The sequence below is a fragment of the Poeciliopsis prolifica genome, unplaced genomic scaffold (genome assembly GCF_027474105.1).
Source record: "Poeciliopsis prolifica strain line A6 unplaced genomic scaffold, Auburn_PproV2 SCAFFOLD143, whole genome shotgun sequence".
Taxonomy (NCBI): domain Eukaryota; kingdom Metazoa; phylum Chordata; class Actinopteri; order Cyprinodontiformes; family Poeciliidae; genus Poeciliopsis; species Poeciliopsis prolifica.
Window position 1 is genome coordinate 498,055 of NW_026562518.1, and position 21,020 is coordinate 519,074.

A 21,020-nucleotide genomic window follows, 5' to 3' on the forward strand; every position below is an offset into this window, starting at 1 on the left:
TAACGATTCTGTTTGCTATATCTGTCTGTTTGTTTTCTTTATCAATCTACTCGGGTGGTTTTCTCCTTCGATGTTGGTAACGGCCCACTGGAAGTTCAGGTCGAGTCGATGGACCCCTGAATGACAACCGATGGCATCGAGTCCGAGCCGAGCGAAACATCAAGGAGGCGTCGCTTCGACTGGACAACCTGCCTGTGGCGACGCAGGAGGCGCCGGCTGACGGACACGTCCACCTGCAGCTCAAGCCAGCTGTTCATCGGTGAGGAGCGTTGCTTCTGTTCATTTACAGACAAATGTCTTTTAGGTTTGTCCTCTCAGGCTTCCTGCATACTGAAATGTTTTCTTATTCAGTTTAAGACTATTTTATATAACAGAATTTTTAGTTACAATAAAAATTCAATGGTTTTCTTTATGCAATACTTTTGAAATTATCTTTAATTTACATTATATGCTTTAATGTAATCCTAGATCAGGGTTGTTCAAAGTGCAGCCCTGAGGTCATTTCTGGCCCTTTGAAGGATTTTGTTGACCCCTGACCTCAATGCAACTACAGGTGGTTGATGCAAATGGACTCTTTTTCATCTTACAGAGCAAGATGTTTTACAGGCAATTAAAAAAAAATATGAGGTAAATTCCCATTTAATGACAACTTTTTTTCATTAATCTTGGGTTTGGAGTAGCTAGAACTAGAAACGTCGACCAACTTTTACTCAAACGCAACACATTCAGCCCAGAAGTCAAGAACTTTGGGTCTGTCTTATGATAACGCAATTGTGCAAAACCATTTTTTTATGTTTTGTATCAACAGTGATTTAAAATTTTACATGATTAGTGAGTATTAGTGATACTTTTTTTTAGAGCCAAAGGAATGAAAAAGAGTGTACAATACACATCTCACTATGCACACATACTAATCAACACAATACTGATGAAACATTGCACAAGAAGGAAAATTATATCCCAGCAGTTTCAGCCCTTTTTTCAACAGAAAGAAAAGAAAAATTGAACAATAATAATAAAAAAAATCATTTTGTTTGACTCTGCTGTTTAAGCCTGTTAGTATTACAGAGCTTTTCTGTTTGGCTTGCAGAAGAAACTGTTCATAGTGAATAGGAAAGTGCTGAAGTGAAGCTTTCTGATTGCTAAATGACATCCAGCAGTAAACCTACCGCCTGGAAAACGCATCAGGATGAAAACAAATTGCAGCCTGTGTGTTGTTTACAATATTTTTATGGTTATGTAAATTCCTTTCAAAGACGCTGAGATGCTGCATGGTTTACGAGGACTGCAGGTTATCTCAGTTCATTTCACATTCTGCAATCCAATCCTGCTGATAGAGTTGGAGCCAAAAGTAATGAAAATCCATCATTCATTATCAGTTTTAATCAATCAGTAATATTTTGGGCATCACTTCTTATCAGTGAATCCAAACTTGAAGCAAAAGGACCAAACAGTGAAATTGGACAAGGGAGCAGCAGTGAAATTGTGGAGGAATATTAAATTGTCCTATAAATGTATTCAGCAACCTGCTGAATGTCAGCAACCTGCTGAATGTCCCACCAGCAACCTAAAAACGACAATTAACGACTTCATCAGATCTGCTTGGAAGAAAATATGTCTGGATATCAAATTGAGTGAGATGTTTTTTGGAATTTTATTGCAGCATTTAGAGCTCAGTGTTTACATATTTATAACTCGTATTAATGCTTAACCAGGCGTCCATTTGTATGCATTCGCGTTCATGTGCCATAATTCTACCTTTAACAGGTTTCGAGCAGCTTGTATTTCTGTGAAACATTTTAACGAACACAGAGACGTTAAAATGTCACTGTGTCCATGAAAATGTTAACTTCTGTTTTCAACTGGCTGAATGTTTATGTTTTGGAGCTGCCATTCTCAGTCCAGACCTCAATAACTCTGAGATAATATAAAAAATATTATCATTAAAATTCCTGTGGCAGCAATCAAACAGCTTTCCAGAAAATACAGTAAAACAAGTGTCTTTGCTGTACAGCTGATAAAGACTTTTCTATTAAATAATTTTCAAATAAAAACTCCTTGTTTGATGATGAATCCAGATTCATGTGGGGTACGAGCAGCTTTGGTCTTAACCTTTTGCTACTTGATTATTTCTGTCATTACCTGAAGTTGACAACATTTCAAACATTTAAATTTAAAACCAAAAGCAAGTTTTATAAAAAATTATTTCTAAATCTGTTTCTTTAACCCACACCGTGTAGATTTAACATCTTAACAATTTGTTCGCTGCTGTTTTAGGTATTTTGTCACTTTTTTTCCCTCCATTGATTTTCACTCAGTTCATTCTTCAGTTTTACACTTTAAATGAGACAAAATTTATGTACAAATAATGAAATGTAAAGTAATGAAAAAGTTCTAGATCACAGGCAAATTATTTCACTTAAAACAAATGAAATAATCTGCCAGTATAAATAGAACTTTTTCATCAATGAGACGACAATACTTTGTAAGATTTTGCAGTGAATGGCAAAACTATACATTAATTGAAACCATTATTGCCCTATTTTCTTATTATAACCCTATTTTTTTATAAAGTTTGTTCAACTTCTGCAAAATAGAACATTTTCATTATTGTTAGGACCAATAATCTGTTGTTTCCCACTTAAAAATATGAGCCTTTAGATGCATTCAGTGCTAGCCTGAAGTTTGAAAATGTGCTTAATGATATGTGTCAATTCTGAAACATATGTAAACAGTTGTTAGAGGGAAACAAAAATGTTGCAGAAAATGAGTCAAACTGGTTAAAAAGCAGAACATGAATTCTTGGTGGTTTCCAGTCTCCTGCATTCATCAGCTGCATACTGATGAACCCGTCTGCAGCTGAAAATATGCAATAGACAGACATAAGGAAAGCAGATTAATGTTGTCTTTGAATGCGCCTTTCCACCTACAGCCTGTTGCTATTTCTGTGTTTGTATTTGACAATTTGATGCTTCTGGAGGAGCTGATGTGACATGTGGGTTTGTTGTAAATGTCAGGTGAAATAAATAGAAAACCAACGGGAAAGACAAATGCAGGCTTTTGAGCTCAGGTAGCAATAATTGAGACTCTTGAGCAAAGATGACAGACGGAAAAAGTAGCTCTAACATACTTTTGTCCTTATTTTCCAATTTCACACGGCTGAGCCACTTACACCGGCTTCTCTCCTCGTGTGATTTCAGGAGGCACGGCGTCCAGGCAGAGGGTTTCAGAGGCTGCATCCGCGCTCTGCAGCTGAACGGTGTTACTCTGGACCTGGAGGAAAGGGCAGAGATGACGCCTGGCGTTCGGCCCGGCTGCCCGGGTCACTGCAGCAGCTACGGCTCGCTGTGCCAGAACCAGGGCCGCTGTGTGGAGAGAGCCGCTGGCTTCCACTGCGACTGCAGCCTGTCTGCTTACACTGGAGTTTTCTGCCAAACAGGTGAGACCCATGTTAAATAAAACTGGGAACAAATGTCTAAAACATGTTGATCTACTTTCTAACTGGAATAAAGCCTAAACATATAAAACACTAGTTAGTTAAGCCTCCACAATTCAAGGTAATATAGTTTTGATTTTAATTATTTTTAAATCTTGTCTTGAGGTTATTGTATTTGAATCAGTGACTTTTTATTTGTTTTGTCATTTTTATGTTTTTTTTTTACATTTTGAAGTATTTTGCACCAGGCCATTTTGGCTACTTTCACACTGCAGCCTGAAGCGAAAAACTAATTCTGTAGAAAACTGAAGCCATTGAAATGTTAAAGGGGCTCAAAACACATTCTTTTTAAATCTGTTTATTTAGTTAACTGGATAAATCTCATCTATTGGATAATTATTCACATCTCATGCAGAGATCTGAGCTGCTCTTATTGCTGTTTTATCGTTTTGTTGATCAGCAAGGAACATTGAGAGTTTGAAAACCACTCAGATGCTCATATTGGAGAAAATACTTCACTAACTCTCACAAGACTCTGGTTAAAATATAAACTTTTAAAAAAAAATTCCAAGTGTCTTCTGACATTCATCGTGTACAATTCAACAGAAAATGCATGAAAAGGTGCAACAACCTATTTGGAAAGCAGTCCACACACCTAAACTAAGAAATTCTTAATTGAACTGCATTTTGAGCATTTAATATTCATTAGAAACTTCCTGTAAATCAACATTTAGATGAATTGTGCAAATATTTGTAGTTTTTTGTGTTCCTCTAAAATGTCTCCAGCACAGAAAGCAGCTTTCATATTTTTTACATTTCTATGGATAAGAAAGTTTCATGTTAGCATTTTTGCCATGAGGAGTTGAAACTACATCTGTTTGTTTTGTTGACATTAAATGTGAAGAAATAATTGAACTTCCTGTAAGTTGGAACCAAGGAACCAAGTTGGAACCAAGGATAAAACTTGGTTTCTTGTCACACAAGAAAACACTGCATTTGACACATTTTCTTAAAACTGACCCACTGCTTTTTCTATTTAGATCAAATAACCTAATTAGAAGTTTAAGGTCAACTTCTGGCTTATTGTTTGGAATGATAGTAAACATTGTGTGTTATAAATCATGAGGAAACCTTGAGCAGTGTTTCATGTTTTTAAACCATGACAGGTTTTGTTCTCAGCTTCAGTGTGGGTGTTTTAAAGGTTAAGCATCTATATATTTCCACACAACCTTTTTCTGTGTTTGCAACACTTAACACTCATTTGAAAGCATTTGGATACCACATGAAATCAAAAGTTCAGCAAATCATAATCCTGTTTCAGGAGGAAAATGCCACCCCAGTGAAATCTGTTTGGGTTCAGCGGGTTCAGACACTGCCAGAGTTCCATGACAACTTTCTTCTCACCAACAGTGATGGATTATAATCTGACCGTTTCCTTTGTAGAGCTGTCAGCCAGTTTCAAACCTGGAACGTCGATCAGATACACCTTCAAGGAGCCGTACGAGTTGACCAGAAACAGCAGCGCTCTGCCGTCCTCCATCTACTCCACACGACGCTGACAGGAGAAAACGTCTCCCTGAGTTTCAGGACGGCTCAGAGTCCGGCTCTGCTGCTTTATGTCGGCTCTTACTACAGAGAGTACATGGCCGTGCTCATCAACAAGCACGGTGAGAAAGCTTCAACTGCAAAAGCACAAAATATCACCAAGGATTTTTGGTCTAGTTTCCTCTGCAGATATATCAGTAGTAAGCGGGTGCAACAATTTCTTTAATTTTGCAGTTGACAGTAACAACTGTTGTCAACTGTGTGACTTTCTTGCAATGTCGAGCAACATTTAAGAGAAAAAAAACTCGATATTGGCCAAAATCACAATTGGCAAATCGGGCTTTTTAAAAATCTGTAATCAGCCAGAAATCAGTGCATTTTAACTTAGTTTAGTCTTTTTTCAAGTGCACTAACTTAAAAGTAACTTTTCAGCAAAATATAGGAGCTTGTTTAAGTCAGTAATTTCTTAATATTGATAAAAAAGTGTTATCGTATTTCACTCATAACTGGACATTTTCTTCATGTTATAAGTGAAATAATCTGCAAATGGAATTAGTATTTCTGTCTTTTTTGTCTTATTTCTGCTGAACTAATGCACTCGAATACATTGTACTAAAGACTAGACCAAAAATACTTGGTCTTTGTGGTTTTGTAATTATGTCTGAATAAAATTTGACTTTAGTGGATAAATGTTTGAATCCTTTTCACCATGAGATGCTCGTCATCCAACAGCTGATTTTCTGAATTTCTCAGCTTTCTCTCCTTTTCTCCCACTCAAGTTTTCTCATCTCCTCCTTTAATGTCTTACCCTCTTTCTGCAAGCCTTGTTATTTCCTCAGGAATGTTTCAGATTCTGCCCCTCATCTGGGTTTACCTCATTTTCATCAGTACAGCTTCACCAGCTGTTATGTTGTGCTTTTATCACGGAGACACCGTAAACAGTGCTGCTGAAATGGGACTTTGTTCTGCTGCTAATAGGTGATAGATCAGGGAAATGTTGAATAAAAAAGCCACAGACTTTGTTGGATAATTACGTTGTACCTTTTAAGAGTTGAAGTAGTGAAACTTTGAACTTAGAATTACATTTTCAACATCCAGGAGTCTTGGAAAATTGGCACTTTGCACCTAGATTAGCTTTAAATAGATTCTTTCTCTGGTCCTAATGACTCAGAAGCTAATAGGAAGCAGGGCATTAAGGTTCTGCGCTGGCCGAGGATTCACCAGGTAAAGGCTTTTAATAGAAAGCGTCCATGTAAATCCCGAAGCGCTTTCTTTCACCTCCTCTGCACCGTTTTTAACCATTTTTAATCCTGGACAAAGAATTTCCCCCTTCTTTTTCCTTCTCTGTGACAAAGTGATTTCTTCTCTCTAAACTGTGAAGAAAAACCTCAATAAATCTTAATCCTGAACTGTTTGTAATGGGATTAATCATAATAAAAATTGTAATAAAGTAAACATGTGCGCATTACAAGGACAAGGTGCAATTCATCCTTTCTAATCTTAAAGCCTCCAGAAATTATTCTTCCACTGAGTTCACTCCTAATGCTCTCAATATTATAAAAAAATTATTAGATTTAGAATTATTTTATAAATAGGGACTTACAACTAATCCTCTTAACATGAAAAGCTCAGATACTCATCATTCTGATTCATTGCTGAGGTGAAAAGGGCATCTGCAAACTGAGGTGAAGAGATTAAGGAACAAAGACGAGGCTATTTTCACCAAGAAGTTTAAATTGAGGTGGAAAAAATAAACTTTTTTTGTGTGTTTAGATAAGCTGGAGGTGAGATACAAGCTGGAGGGCAACCGAGACGCTGAAGTTGAGGAGCAGCAGCACGAGGAACCTGGCCAATGGACAGCTGCACAGCGTTACCATCAGGAGACTGACACACACCGTGTCTGTGCAGGTGGCTGTGCACACGGGAGACGCTTACACTGCAAAAACACATCATCCTCCCGAGTAGTTTTGGTCTAATTTCTAGTGCGAATATCCTATGATACTCAAAATAAGACGAAACTAACTTACAAGTAACTTTTCAGCAAAACATAGCTTGTTTTAGGTCAATAATTCCTTAATGTTGATGAACATTAAGGACTCTGCTAGCTCCATTAGCAGATTTCACTTTAACCAGACATTTTTCCCAATTATAGGTGAAATAATTTGCCAATAGAGCCAGTGCTATTGGCAGCAGAGCCTGTAGCTCTTATCTTTTTAATAATCTGAACACACCAATGAATTATTGTCATTTTGTGGTGAATATCACTCCATTGAAAGGTTTCCTTAAAATGTCAAGTTTGATTAAAAAAAAAGAAAGAATGATTAGATTTTGCATCTGTTTTCGTCATAAAGAAATTTGTGAAACCAGTCGAAGCTCGGTGCGTTTCTGTCTCACCCGGCAAACGAAGCCACTGGCTTAATTGTTGCCGTCAGCTCCATCGTTAGTGTGGAGTTGCCGAGCTTTAAGGCATTCAGACGAGATGAGACAAGAAAATATATGGTGTGGTCTCCATGGCAACGAGACAAGAGGTCCACTTTACTGTTGGAAAAAATGAAAATCCACGTTTTGCCCTTTCACAAACACACACCATTTCTTTTAAGAAAATAGCGATCTAAGTTTATGTTGCTGTTTATTTCTCATAATGAACATGAAATACTCCTAAGATTTCTATGGATTTCTTTTCCATAAAGCTGTTTTTTTATCACTTATCCCTTGTCCTTAATGCAGACATCTGGTCGCTGTATAATCACAAAAAAATATACAAACATTTTCATGAGTATAAAGGATTTACGTAAATCAAGCCCCTAAATCTTGCTGACACACACAATCTTACAAAGTATTTTTGTCTAATTTGTTGTGCAAATATCTTAATTCACTTGAAATGAGACAAAACTAACTTATAAGTAATTTTCTGCAAGAAGCAGGAGCTTGTTTATGGTCAATAAATCCTTAATATTGATGAAAAGTATTTGTTTCATTGGCAGAATATTTCATTTACAAGATGGGAAAATGTTTTGTAGATTACAATAAATAATCTGCTAGTGAAACTACAACTTTTTAAAATCAATATTAAATAATTATTTGCTTAATAAAATCTTCTATATCTTTCTGAACAGTTATTTGTTAGTTGGCTTTATCTTAATTCAAGTATATGAAGATATTTGCACTAGAAACTAGACAGAAATACTGAGCTGCTCTTAGCAATCCCCAAAACCAGCATAGAATCGTTTTATGTTATGACTGCAGGCCTTAAGGGAACAAAATACATCAACCAACTAATTAAATTACACTTCAAATGAAATATGAAGTACGGTAATCTTATCTGGATCCAACAACTCTCCCAGCTTGTTCACAGCAGCCGAGTTTGATCTATGAGGACGGCACTTACAGCCAGGAGTCACAAGCCTGAATGTCTCTTTAATTATAAACAATGTGAGATAAAATACAAGGTGACCTCATCCTGATTCGGCGTGTGTGAGGCTGCAATGAAATATGAAGTGCGTTTCGTTGTGTCTGCTTCCATCATCATGAATCATTGCTTTGTTATCAACACGCTCTGAGGAAGCAGGGCAGGTTTCGCTGAGGGTTTCATGCAGCCGTTTCCTGATGGCCAGCAGTCTCTCAAGTGGACAGAATCATCTCCGCCGCCCTGACCTCGTAAAAATGACCCAGTAAAGGCGAAATCGCTCCAGCAGTATGTTGCATCGTCGAGTTCTGGCTCTTATCGGGGCTCCCTTTGTTCGCGATTCTTTTGGGTTTTACAGACGGTGTTTTATTACAGCTGGAAAGCAGTAAATCAGACTGACAGGGAGCGAGAAATAAAGTCCTGGTCTCAACGTAAGGAGCGCTTCATGTTCAGACTGCCAAATACAAGCAAACCAGGAACATGGAGCTGGTCAAATAAATTCGGTAACGGTAAAGTAAAACAAGCTTTATCCAACTGGCTATAAGTGGCATTGCTTGTAATAATCAAATTAAACTTTAAACGGGATTTCACACAGTTACTGCATGAGTTAATCAATCAATCGCATTTATTTGCATCGCACATTCCAGCAACACGGCAGGTCAAAGTGCTTTGCATGAATTAGAAGAAAAGCAAAATAAAAGAAAAAACAGGCACAGCAAACGAAAAGCTGCACTTTAAAATGTTCCAAGTGTGGTTGCATTTAATTGTTAGTATGAACCACCATGAAAAAACAAAAAAGCATTTCAGCAAAGAATCAGAAGTGAGCATCAGGACTGTTAGATGATTTGATATTAAAAAAATTTAGTACAGAATTTAATCTACAAAGATGAAGCCATTTGACATGGGAAGTTATGTCAGATAGAAAAAAAAAAAACAGTTGGAAAAAGGCCCACAGCATCACACCTCCATTACTATACTACACAGTGGGCTTTGGGTGCTTTCCCAGACATCAAACCTTTGTTTTAGTTCAGACCAATCTGGGTTTTTTTCTTTAGTTAACAAAGAGCTCAAGTAGGTGTAGAAAAGTTCATATTTTGAAGTTTGTGTTGGTAGAGAAAACAGGCTTTGTCCTGACAATGTGTGCTAAACAGGTCATGTTGGTATTTAGATGTTTGCTTTAATGGTTGTTAAAAGTCTTACGGGTCATTTTGAAGAAGCACAGATCAAAAAGTGCCATTAGCATTGACATTAACGGCTTCACCTGAAATGCTTTTCAGTTTCTGACAGCTCTGACATCGCAGGTATGGCTGGGAATTGGTGAAATCAAAGAACAATGCTTTCTGTGCTTCACATCACATCTGAAAGTTGGTTTTAAAAACTTTTTGTGGATTTTATACAGCTGAGAATCTTAAGATTTCAAGCAAAGGCAAAAGAAATTTCTGTAAAATTCTCACAATAACTTAATTAAATATTAATTTACATGTCATGCTGGAAAATTATGAATGTTTGATTTCCACGTAGATAAAAAGGGGAATATAAAATGATCCTTAATTTTGAACTTTACAACATGAAACTGTTTAGAAGCATTTTCTCCAGATAATTTTCCCAGGAAACGTCTGGAATGATTATTAATTATAAATTTGGTTTTGTTGAGTTGAGGCTATTAAACTGCTCTGCAAAAACACAAAATCTTACCAAGATTTTTTTTTAAAATGTTATTTAGTTTCCAGTGCAAATGTCTTAGTAAACTTGAAATCTTGTCCAAAAACATTCAACAAGATTTTGTGTTTTTGCAGTGTGCACATACAGAAATGTTTATGAAATATACCCATAAAACTACATTCAAATCTCTTTTTTTCCCCATTAGGTTGACCAAAATGCCAAAGAAAACTTCAACCTCACGTCTGACGGAGAGTTTAATGCCATCAAGTCGCTGGTGTTGGGCAAAGTGCACGGTAAGCGAGGAGGCAGTGAGAGCAGAAAGTAGATATTTTTGGCTTTAAAGCACTCAGACTTGTTCGCTCTCCTCCAACACTCAGCATGTTCACTTTCACAATAATAAAAAAAAATTCTGGACTAAATGCATTGTTTCTGCCCCTAAAAAATGCTCAAAAGTCTTCTTCACATCAGCTGGTACTGATTTCTTTCATATCATATTTTCACTAATTATTAAAAATCAACAATATTCAAAAGTTTCTTGCAGTTTGATTGAAAAAAAAAAACCATAGTTGTTCAGAAATTTCATGTTGTTTCTGAAGAAACGTTTGTTGTGACTCAACTTCCATCCTTATCGCTACAACCAGTCCCTAATAAAGAGTCTTTGACGAAACCGCCTGGTGCCACGGAAATGAAACGGTCAAATTTGTTGTGCTTTTCCAAAAGTTACAGCAGAGTTACAGCTCAGAACCTTTAGAGTCTTTAAAAAGCGAAGTTGGAGTTAAAAAGTACATTTCTGCTCCATATTATTAGATAACTCTCAGGTCTGGGTTGATAAGGAAGTTGCTGCCTTCAGAGCAAAATGTCTCACATCTGCTGCATTATGTGTTCAGAGCAGGTGGGGAAGGCGACTAGAGTAGGACATATGTGAAGCACTAATGTACAGAAAGGAGCAAAAAAATGGTTTGAGTCAAGATTATGATACTATAATAAAAAAACTACCTGCTTCCTGACCTGATTACAATCCAAAATGCCTAACTAAAGTCCTACACTGCAAAAACATTTAATCTAATGAAGTATTTTTGCTTAGTTTTTAGTGCAAATATATTATCACACTTAAAATATAAATAAATAATCTGTAAAGTAATGTTTCAGCAAGATATATGAGCTTGTTTTAAGTCAGTTATTCTTAATATTGATGAAAAAGTTCTACTCAGGTATGTGGTTGTAAGGTGAATTTTTAATTTAAAAAAATGGTCAAGTGGAAAAATGTCTTGCTATAAGAGAAAAAAATCTGCCAGTAGCACCAGTGGAACCCACTCTTCATAACCCTATTCAATAATTATTTACTGGAAATATAATCTATATCTTGCTGAAACATTACTTTTAGGTTAGTTCTGTGTCAAATAAGATATTTGCACTAGATGTTAGACTAAAGCTTTTGGTAAGATTGTGTGTTTTTGCAGTGTAGATTCTGCAGATAATTTAAGTTCTGCTAATGATCATGTCCTGAGGTGACTCTCCCCTTCCTAGGCTGTGTGAGCAATCCTGGACCAAACCAATACGTACAAGTTCATACAAACACAGGATTTTTTTTCTGAAAGAAAAACATAACATATCCATTACAAGACAGGGTCACATAAAACCCATAGTTGCACTCGGGGGCAGTGCTAAGAACCGTTTTAACACTCTGGTCACGATGCAACAAGCCTATTTACCTGGCAACAGCGCGTCATAAACTCCATGCTGGAGTCACTGGAGAGTGTGAGGAGGGAGTGTGTGAAGTCATTGTGTGCAGAAAAACCCTCTAAACATGATTTTTAAAGAACATTTCTCTCTTCTTTAGTCAGTTCTTCCTTCTTTGTTCTGATGTTTTTATAACACTGAACAAAAATGCAGTAAGAATGAAAGAAAGCAATATTTTTTTAACTTCCTTGGAGCTTGCCATGTTAGTTCATTTTTGCTAGTTTATGAGTCCCAGTTCATCTTTGTGTTTCCATCTACCTTAAAATTGCACAAATTGGAATCACGATGAGAAATTTGCTTAATGGAAACACGGCAATTTTAAAATAAATATCTTTTGGGCTATCAGAGTTTTGTGGATTTTTCTAAACTGTAATGGAAAAACTTTTTTTTTTGCATCACTCCGGTTTGTAAATGAGTATTAGGACAATGCTCATAAATAAAATAAATTAAACTCTGAGAATAAAGTACATTAGAAGAATAAAGAAATAATAAGAGCACATTATGACTTTATTCTGTTAGACTTTTCTGGTTTTGTTACAAACTTATCCTCATATTATTTTGATTTCGTTCTCATATTTTTATGACTTTATCCTGTTCTTGTTTTCTTACTATGGCCCTATTTCTCCACTGTAGTAGACAGCAGCTTATTTGGACTTTGGAACGTTCTGCACTTGGGTCCTTTTCATGACTTTTCAACAATTTTCCAAAACTCTAAAACCTTCAAAATGTTTTCTGCGTTTGTTCAATCAAGCTGAAAACCACTTTTATAGGTGGAAATTAGCTCAGAAGAAGAATGATGTTTGGAGAAAATAGACATATTAAACAGCGATCAATTTTTTTTTCCCTTATTGCATGAATTTTAAATAATCTTCAGTGAAGGCTGATTCATTTTCTGAAAGAACAAGAAAACGTTCCCAGATGCCTGGAGAAACAAAAGGACGCCATCCTGCTCTGGCTGCTCTGCTCTGTACAAAACTTTTCTTTTTGTGTCAAGTCCAGCAACGTGTCAGGATTTAACATGGGCCTGGTTACTGCTATGGCAGGGGCTGATGAGGACTTTCTGCCCTGGAGTTTTTCAAAATGCATTGCCTAAAGATTTTTAGTTTTAAAGCAAAAGATCAATTCTCTTTGTTCTTGCAAACTATATGCAGACCTTAAGTTCCCATGTTGCACAAGGATGCATATGGCTAAAAGAGAGACTTTATGTCGGTAGCGAAAGGTCTTAGCCAGTAGAGTTTATCCAATTTAAGAGAAAAAACTTTAAATAAAGATACATTTAAAATGCATTCATAATGAATACAGGAATGCTTAAATCCCTGCAGTTTAGGGTGAAAATTTATGCATTCCAGATCAATAAAAGATAAAATTAAAATTAAAATGAAAAAAATTGTGGTTCTAAAGATTTTAGTTATTGTGAAACTGGTTGCAGATGAGTCTGATTTTACCACTTTCATGCTACATTGTAAAAACATGGCACTTCTATTCTATGCACTGAAAAAACACAAAATCTTACCAAGTATTTGTTTTCAATTTCTAGTGCAAATATCTAAGTACACTTGAAATAAAACAAAACTTACAAGTAACTTTTCAGCAAGAAATTAGATTATTTTAAGTCAAAAAGTCCTTAATATTGCTGAAACATACTAGAAGTTAAATATTTTTAATTATTTTAAGTTATAGTATTGTTCCACTGGCAGATTATTTCACCTATAACTTTTTCATCAATATCGACTTAAAACAACTTCAGATATCTTATGAGTTAGTTTTGTCTTTTTTTCAGGTGGACTCAAACACCAAATATTTGGTGAGATTTAGTAGTTTTGAAGTGTGTTTTAGCATATCGGTGCCAAGCTGAATGAAAATTGTGACACAGGAAGTAAAAATGTGAGGTTGTCACCCATTTCAACCTGCTGAAAATGTATTGGTTGTGTTTGAGTAAAGTTTTTGATGAAAGCAGTTGAAATGCTTTTTAAAAGCACCAATCCGTGTGTTAGCTTCAGCTGAAACATTGCCACATGATCCAGGTTTAGCAAAATGGACTTTTAAAAGCAGGCTTGGGCATCGTTTTAGAGGCTGGTGAAATCTGTTTGCCACTCCGTTTTGCACTTCTTGCCCTCCCAATATAACAAAAATAAAAAGCATGGTATGTAGCCTCTGGGTGATGCATTTAGAGAATTTGGATTTTTGTACTTCTCATATGTGCATAAGTGTTTATTTCTTTGCATTATTGGAAATAGTTGGGAATATGTGATGTTTCATTGCTATGATTTATCCACCTAAATGTGCATTTGAAGACAGGGAATTGTAAAAGGCTCAGGGTGACAAGAGTAATAGGGAGCACGTCATGATTTATTCATGTTTCCTTTAAGCGGCTCCTTCAAAGAGCGTCTGAAATATAAGTTGCAAATAACATGAGGGGCTGAGAGGCCGCAGCCTTCACCCAGACTGTCACTTTAAAGAGTATCGCCCATTTATTTTAGCTTTATCTGAACAGACTGTCATTATTGTTGGAGAATTATACATTTCACTAGTTTGTCTGAGTTGAATGTAAAATTAGGATTGTTTTCTTCTTGCAGAACAGATTGAGAAAAGATCTACAGGCTGCATGGTTGTGTCGTTCTTAGCACTGTTGCCTTGAAGCAAGGAAGTCGTGGGATTGTTCCGCATGAAATTTGCTTTTAGTCCCCATAAATATGTTAGTTTTCTCAGAGTACTCTGACTTCCTCCCACAGTCCAAAAACACAACACTTAGGTTAACTGGTTGCTCTAATTGCTTCTCGATTTGAATGTATGTACGGTTGTATTTTTTTTTCCAGAGTTGGGTAAGAATAATATAGTTATATAGTTGCATTATGGTCTAATTTCTAGTACAAATATCTTAGTACAGTTGAAATAAGACAAAACTAACTTACAAGTATGTTTTCAGCATGATGCAAGACCTTATTTTAAGAAAAATAATTTTTTAATATTGATAAAACGTATTAATTCTCCTGGCAGATTGTTTCCCTTCTAGCATGGAAAAATGTCTTGCTTTAAATTGAACAATCAGCTCTTGGAACTAGTTTTTTCTCTTAATCAAAATTAAGGAATTATTGACTTAAAAGAAGCTACTACATCATGCTGAAAAGTTACTCGTAAGTTAGTTTTATCTTAATTTAGATGTACTAAGATATATGCACTGTGTGTTTTCAACAGGATTTTTTTACCACATCGTGGAAATAATTGATTCGTCCTTTAAAACACCCTAAGTGGTACATTTTTAATAAAATTTACAACAGCTCTATTTCAGGTAACTTAATAAATCCTCGTTTTATTGCAGTCTGGTGTAAAACTCGGGTTTGTTGTCACACAGCTGAACGAGTGCGGCGCGTTTCAACCCTGTCATGTCGACGCATAACCTGCTGTCCACTCTGTCAAACCGACAGAGGCAGAGACTCTGATCAGAATCAGAAAAAGCAGCGGCGAAGTGGGTTTCCCGTCGCTTCCCCCCAGCCTCGTCATCCATCAGGCTAACTAATGGAGCCAGAAGGAACACAGGGAGGCTGGGAGAGACGTGATGTAGCGAGCAAAGCAACAGCTGAAAGGCGGCTGTAATGTTTCCTCATCAACATGCAGATGTGTTCAGGTAACAGTCAGCTCTCAGTCATGTGATGCAGCTGTTTGTCGGCTTTAGCAGCTGCTGTTTACGCTGCAGAGAGGAGTTCAGATGAGTGATGGAGAGGATGGAGTCGGTGAAATTAACAGATAAAGGCAGAGAGGGAAGATTTGTCTCAACATATGATGAATACAGGTGGAAATTGGAAGAATTGAAGGCCGATGATGAATTAAAGATCTGCCAGCATTGATCTCATTTATGTTCCAGGAGCAGAGTTGGCCACTAACTAGTTACATTTACTTAATTACATTTACTTGAGTAACATTTTAAAAATTACTTCTCGGGGTATTTTTAGTTGAGTGATTTTATTATGAAGTATTTCATCTCTTCCTTGAGTAAAATTTCCAAATTTTCTTCCCTCTGGATGAAAAACAAACATGTTTCGACCAAAACTTCACTCAGTTTTTGTTAAAGTTTTATAAGTTTTATGTTGAAAGAAATTAATTTGGAAACATTTTCTTTAGCCTGAATTTATATATTTTTTGAATTATTGTCATTTTTGTTCTCATAAAACCAAAATTTCCACTTATTTTGGTTTATCTGATTATGTACTTTTTAAATATTGAATGATTTATTTGACCAGTTACTTAGCACTAGTGTATACTTTTTACCAAATGCTGTTTTACTCTTACTTCAGTCATTTCTTGGACAGTTACTTTTTACTTTTACTCGAGTACTTCTACATATTTTCAGGTAAAATATGTAGAAAATATGTAGAAGTACAGCTACTCCTACTTGAGTTAAAATTTTTGGGAACTTTGTCCAGGAGCAGCTAAATAATCTTCCAGTTTTCAGTTAGGACAACATCCATTATTTCCACAATGCAGAGAAACTAAACACCAGGAATATTCTGTGCATTTCAAAAGCATTCGTATCACTTTTACTGTTTTTTTAAATGCCATGTTACAACCACTGCAGCATGCAATTTTAGTAAAAAAAAATTTGTGACAGTGTAATATGAAAAAGATAATATGTGAAAAAATTTATTTCCTCCACCTGCTTCCTCCCCGTGTTGAAGAAATTCACTGCCACAGGTCAAAAACAATCAATTAGAGCCAGGAGGAGGGTTTTAGCGCTGTCAATCAAGCTTGTGAATGCACTGCTAAATGTGTAGAGGTGGAGAAATAGCTCACCATCAATGGTGGCTAACTATCCTTAGTATTCACATTGCTGCTGAATTATTTGCCAGTGGAACTACACATTTGAACTTGTATTGTTTCACTGACAGATTATTTCACTAGAACTTTTAACATCAATATTTAGGAATTCATATAAGTAAAGATGTATTATAGACAGAAATGTACATGCTAATTTAGATATCTGTTGTAGCACCACCTGTGATAATAATAATGTATATTTTCACTTTGTTTTGCAGAGTCTGGTGATTTGGACCCTCATCTGGCACGGCTCGCGTCTCTGGGTTTCACCGGCTGCCTGTCAGTAGTTCAGTTCAACTCCATCAATCCTCTGAAAGCTGCTCTGCTCCACCCAGACACCAGCCCCATCATCATCACCGGACCTTTAGTTCGGTCCAACTGTGGCTCTGCAGCCTCAGCAAATCCCTACGCAGCTGAAAACATTCACCATATATCCGGTAAAACATGGAGCTACGGATCCAACTTTGAGATTTCTGTCATCAATGGGAGTTTGATTTGAGTTTACTTGTGCTGCTTTATTCAGTTTGTCTGTTATCAGCTAAACTAAAGAAATAAAGTATTTTATTCAGGGTCAAATACAGAACATCTAGAAGAACAATGAAATTACATTTTTATTCATTACGTTTTCATTTTTTCTTCTTTTTTAAAAATATTTTCTAGGTAGTTGTTTTGTTGATTGGATTTTCATTCTACTCTTTTCACATTCTGCAACATTTTAGTATAGTTTCTAGTGCAAACATTTTATAACAAGTTGTAAGTAACTTTTCACAAAGATAGGTGGCGTGCTGGTACGATTGATACTTTTATTAAACAAGGAGAATAAAAACAATTTTCAGTTTGATGCATTTTAAAGGGGAAAGTGCATCATTGGTTCTCTGTGTTTATCTTCCCAGTAGGTAAAGCCAGTTTGAATCAGTTTAAAGCTAACTAGATGCGTCAGTATTTCTCCTATTTTGCTGAGTGTACATGATTTCTGCTTCTGTCATTTTCCTCCTCGATTCGGTGATGACTTCTGGCTTTTTATTTTGGTCTTTCTAACTTCTCTCTTGCTCTGATTTGTTCCTCCTGATTTTTCCGTCTCTCCTGTAGACCGGTCCGGCTCAGTGGGCTCAGGTCAGCCTTTAGTCAATGCCATCAGGACCGACTCGGCTCTGATTGGAGGTACTAAACCATTTCTCTCACTGCACTGGAATCTGTTTTATCTTTGCTCACTCTATCAGTTTCAAATCAGCCATAGCATCTTTTATAAAACTTGCCTTGAATGTGTTTGTTCAGGCGACATTTAAAACGTTTGGAGCGAGAGATGTGCAAGACATGACTCGATTTAAAACCAATTTAAACTTTGGTTCTCTGCCAGCATTAATTGATTCAAAGTGGAGAGTGTAGGAGGTGGGAACTGTGGAAGTCATTTAAAACTGTCCATTCAATCCTGTTGTACACAAAGGGCAGGAAACCTAATCGAACTACAGAAATCTGCTGAGAACACGACATTATCACAAAACACGGTCATTTTTTAATGCATTATTAAACTGATTTTAAATTCTGCTTCAAGCTGTTAAAGTCTATTTAGATTTCCCTAAAGTGCTCAGGTTTGATCTTAACTGATGGAAAACTTTTTAAAGTGTTTTTCAGATTAGCAATTCAATCAGCTGTGCATTAAAGAAATGTGCTGCGGTTCTGTTATTCCAGAGTTTCTCCATATAAATTAGAATAAAGAACTCAATTAAATAAGTTAATTCTGTATAGATTCAACCCACAGACTCATTATTTCAAGTGTTTCTTTTCCTTTTGATGATTAGAGCTTACAGCTAATAGCAAACAAGTTTCAGTTTCTCAGCAAAATATATTAGACTAACAAGAAATGATTTTAATATATGATGTTATGGCTCATACAGGAAGACAAATAGTTTTTCTGTCCAGGTCACTGCTAAAGACGATAGATTTCAGAGGGCTGTATGTTAATGGAAAGATGAGTGGAAGGAAAAACTGTGCTAGGAAAAATGTGCAACATAGTTAATCAACAACCAAGAAAGATTCTTACTAAATGTTTAGATTTCATTAAAAAAAATTAGATATAATTATAAATTTATTATTAAAAACTGTTTTTATTTTTGCATATTTTTACTCATCTTCCTTCCAGCTTTTTAAAAGAAATCTCTAGCGCCCTGTGGTGGATTCCACTTTGAAAAGATTTATGAACTAGTCGCTGCATGTTATTGTGCAATTTGACATTTTTAAAATAAATTTGCTCAATGGAAACATGGCAATTTTACTTTTGTTGTTTTTCACCAAAATGTTTCGGTGCCAGATTGAGATGTTTTTTTTTTTGTTTTTTACTGTATTGACATTGGTTTATTTGGTAAAACTGCAGTGAAAACTCTTTTTCACACCACGAGTCACATGCTCAGGAATCAGATGTTGACTTAAGCGTAAACTTAACGTAAACCTACTTAAAGTAGGCCAAAATTACTTGGTAAGATTTTGTGTTTTTGCAGTGAAGGAACTGTTGAATCTGAACTGTAAACTTTTCACAATTTTGTCTTTTTTATTTGCTCCCACAATCAGTCAGATTACTATAAAATAACATTGTTTATCAAATTAATGAACATTTTCCTGACATTGTAATTCCAGGTGTCATAGCGGTCGTCATCTTCGTGGTTCTGACCGGTTTGGCCATCGCCGCGCGGTACCTCTACCGGAGGAAGGACACGTATCGAAACCAGGAGGGGAATGCAGTCAAACAGGAAGACAGTCCAGATTTCCCTTTCAACAACCAAACTGACTCCCAGAACCTGTCCTCTGAAAACCCAAAGGAGTATTTTATCTAACAGGAGTTCTTTCCCGATGCGCCGCCGCTTTTTTACAGGGTCGGAGGTGAAGAAGACGACTTGAAGAGCCTCTGGACTCGTCGCTCGACTCGAGAGTCTCCTGGACTCTTGTTACCAAAAGTGGCTCAACTTCAAGGCAAAAGCAAACAGTTTGATGTTGTGTTTCTGTTGCTTTATTGTAAAATTGTGGATATTCTGATACAAACAGGCAACAGTGTTTGACTTCAAGGTGGTAATATGCATTTTTACAGACACTGAAATGTGGGATTTGTGTCTTGGCAACAAGTTTTGGCTGCTTTCACTTTGTTTCTTTTTAAATGTTGAAGTTGTCAATCTTTTGTTGAAGTGCTAGGGAGAAAATGTGAATTTCTGCCCCCTTGTGGCAACATGTAAAGATGATTTCCAGATTAATGTGTTTGGATTCAAAGGGATCTCACATAATATTCACAAATGTTTTACATTTTATCCAATTTTCTGTTGCATACTTTAATCTCCTTAATGCATATTTTTTTTCTTACACCAGCTGCCAAATTTATTTCACATCTTAAGCCAATGGTGTCCAAACTTTTGATCATGGGCCAAGTAAAAAAAATTAGCAGGGGGAAAAAAAACTCAAATTTTTATCTTATTTTATGTTTTTTACTGCTCAACAATAAACTAAGTATACAATCATTTTAATTGAATAAGTAAGTCAGTTTTTTGGGAAATATAAGTTAAAATTTTTTGTAAGTCCAAAATTTAAAAAGTGTTTCACATTTTAAGCATCCATTTTGAAATTTTTTTGGGCCTGGATAAAAAAACCCCATAGATATTAAATCTATTATCTGCTACAAGAACATGATTTTATTTGAACATGTTTTCTATATTAAGCCAAGTTTAATCAATTAATTAAAAGTGAATCTGGGTTATCTAAAGTCTACAAAGAAATAAATTTGGTTTTAGAAACAGAGTCAAAGAGAAATCAAAAAGTGTTTTTATTAAAAGACATACTTTGTGTTACATGTAAGATTTTTCATTGAAACATTCTAATTTGTTAGAAATTAAAGATAAATTAAAGTCTCCATTTGCATCAACCAGGTTTGCTGGCTGGGCCACAGAATCAATGTAAGGGTCACAAATGGCCCCCGAGCCACACTTTGAACACCCCTGACTTAAGCACACATTCTGTAGAATATAAAGGTGCATTTTGTATTGTTTTAAAACCAAAACACAATGTAAAATATTACTATAGACTTTGTGAAGCATTTAGCCTTATCTTAGTTTCCTTTATTTTTTATTTTTGGACAAACTGAGACAAAAATGCTTCTGATCTTTGAGATATTGTCCTTAAGAGACTGTGGAGACAAAAATGTAAAACATGGAGTCTTTCGATGCGTAATTAACATTTGTAAGCACAGATCTGGTTCAGTTGATGCAGCAAGCAGTGGTTAAATTGCTTAGTGAAAACAGAAACATGTTTTGCAAGAGGTTGAATATAGATTGCAGTGTGTCACATGAAGATAAAATAATGCAAAAGTATCAGTAATTTTCACAAAGGCGAAGTGAATTTCTGCATTTGTGTTGGGATCCGTTCTGCATCTTGTTAAAGCCC

At 35.9% G+C, this 21,020-nt stretch overlaps 1 protein-coding gene across 1 annotated transcript in view; it reads left to right on the plus strand.

Annotated features, from left to right (window-relative positions):
- Positions 1–19,850, plus strand: part of LOC129355727 (contactin-associated protein-like 4) — an 86,491-nt gene extending 66,641 nt beyond the window's left edge. The window contains 13 exon segments of the mRNA XM_055025321.1: positions 46–112; positions 115–241; positions 243–259; positions 3,201–3,218; positions 3,221–3,439; positions 4,880–4,981; positions 4,984–5,103; positions 6,755–6,807; positions 6,809–6,889; positions 10,255–10,342; positions 16,820–17,038; positions 17,691–17,762; positions 19,233–19,850. Of these exon segments, the coding sequence (XP_054881296.1) occupies positions 46–112; positions 115–241; positions 243–259; positions 3,201–3,218; positions 3,221–3,439; positions 4,880–4,981; positions 4,984–5,103; positions 6,755–6,807; positions 6,809–6,889; positions 10,255–10,342; positions 16,820–17,038; positions 17,691–17,762; positions 19,233–19,429 (1,380 nt within the window). The 3' untranslated portion in view covers positions 19,430–19,850.
- Positions 19,851–21,020: the final 1,170 nt, after the last annotated feature.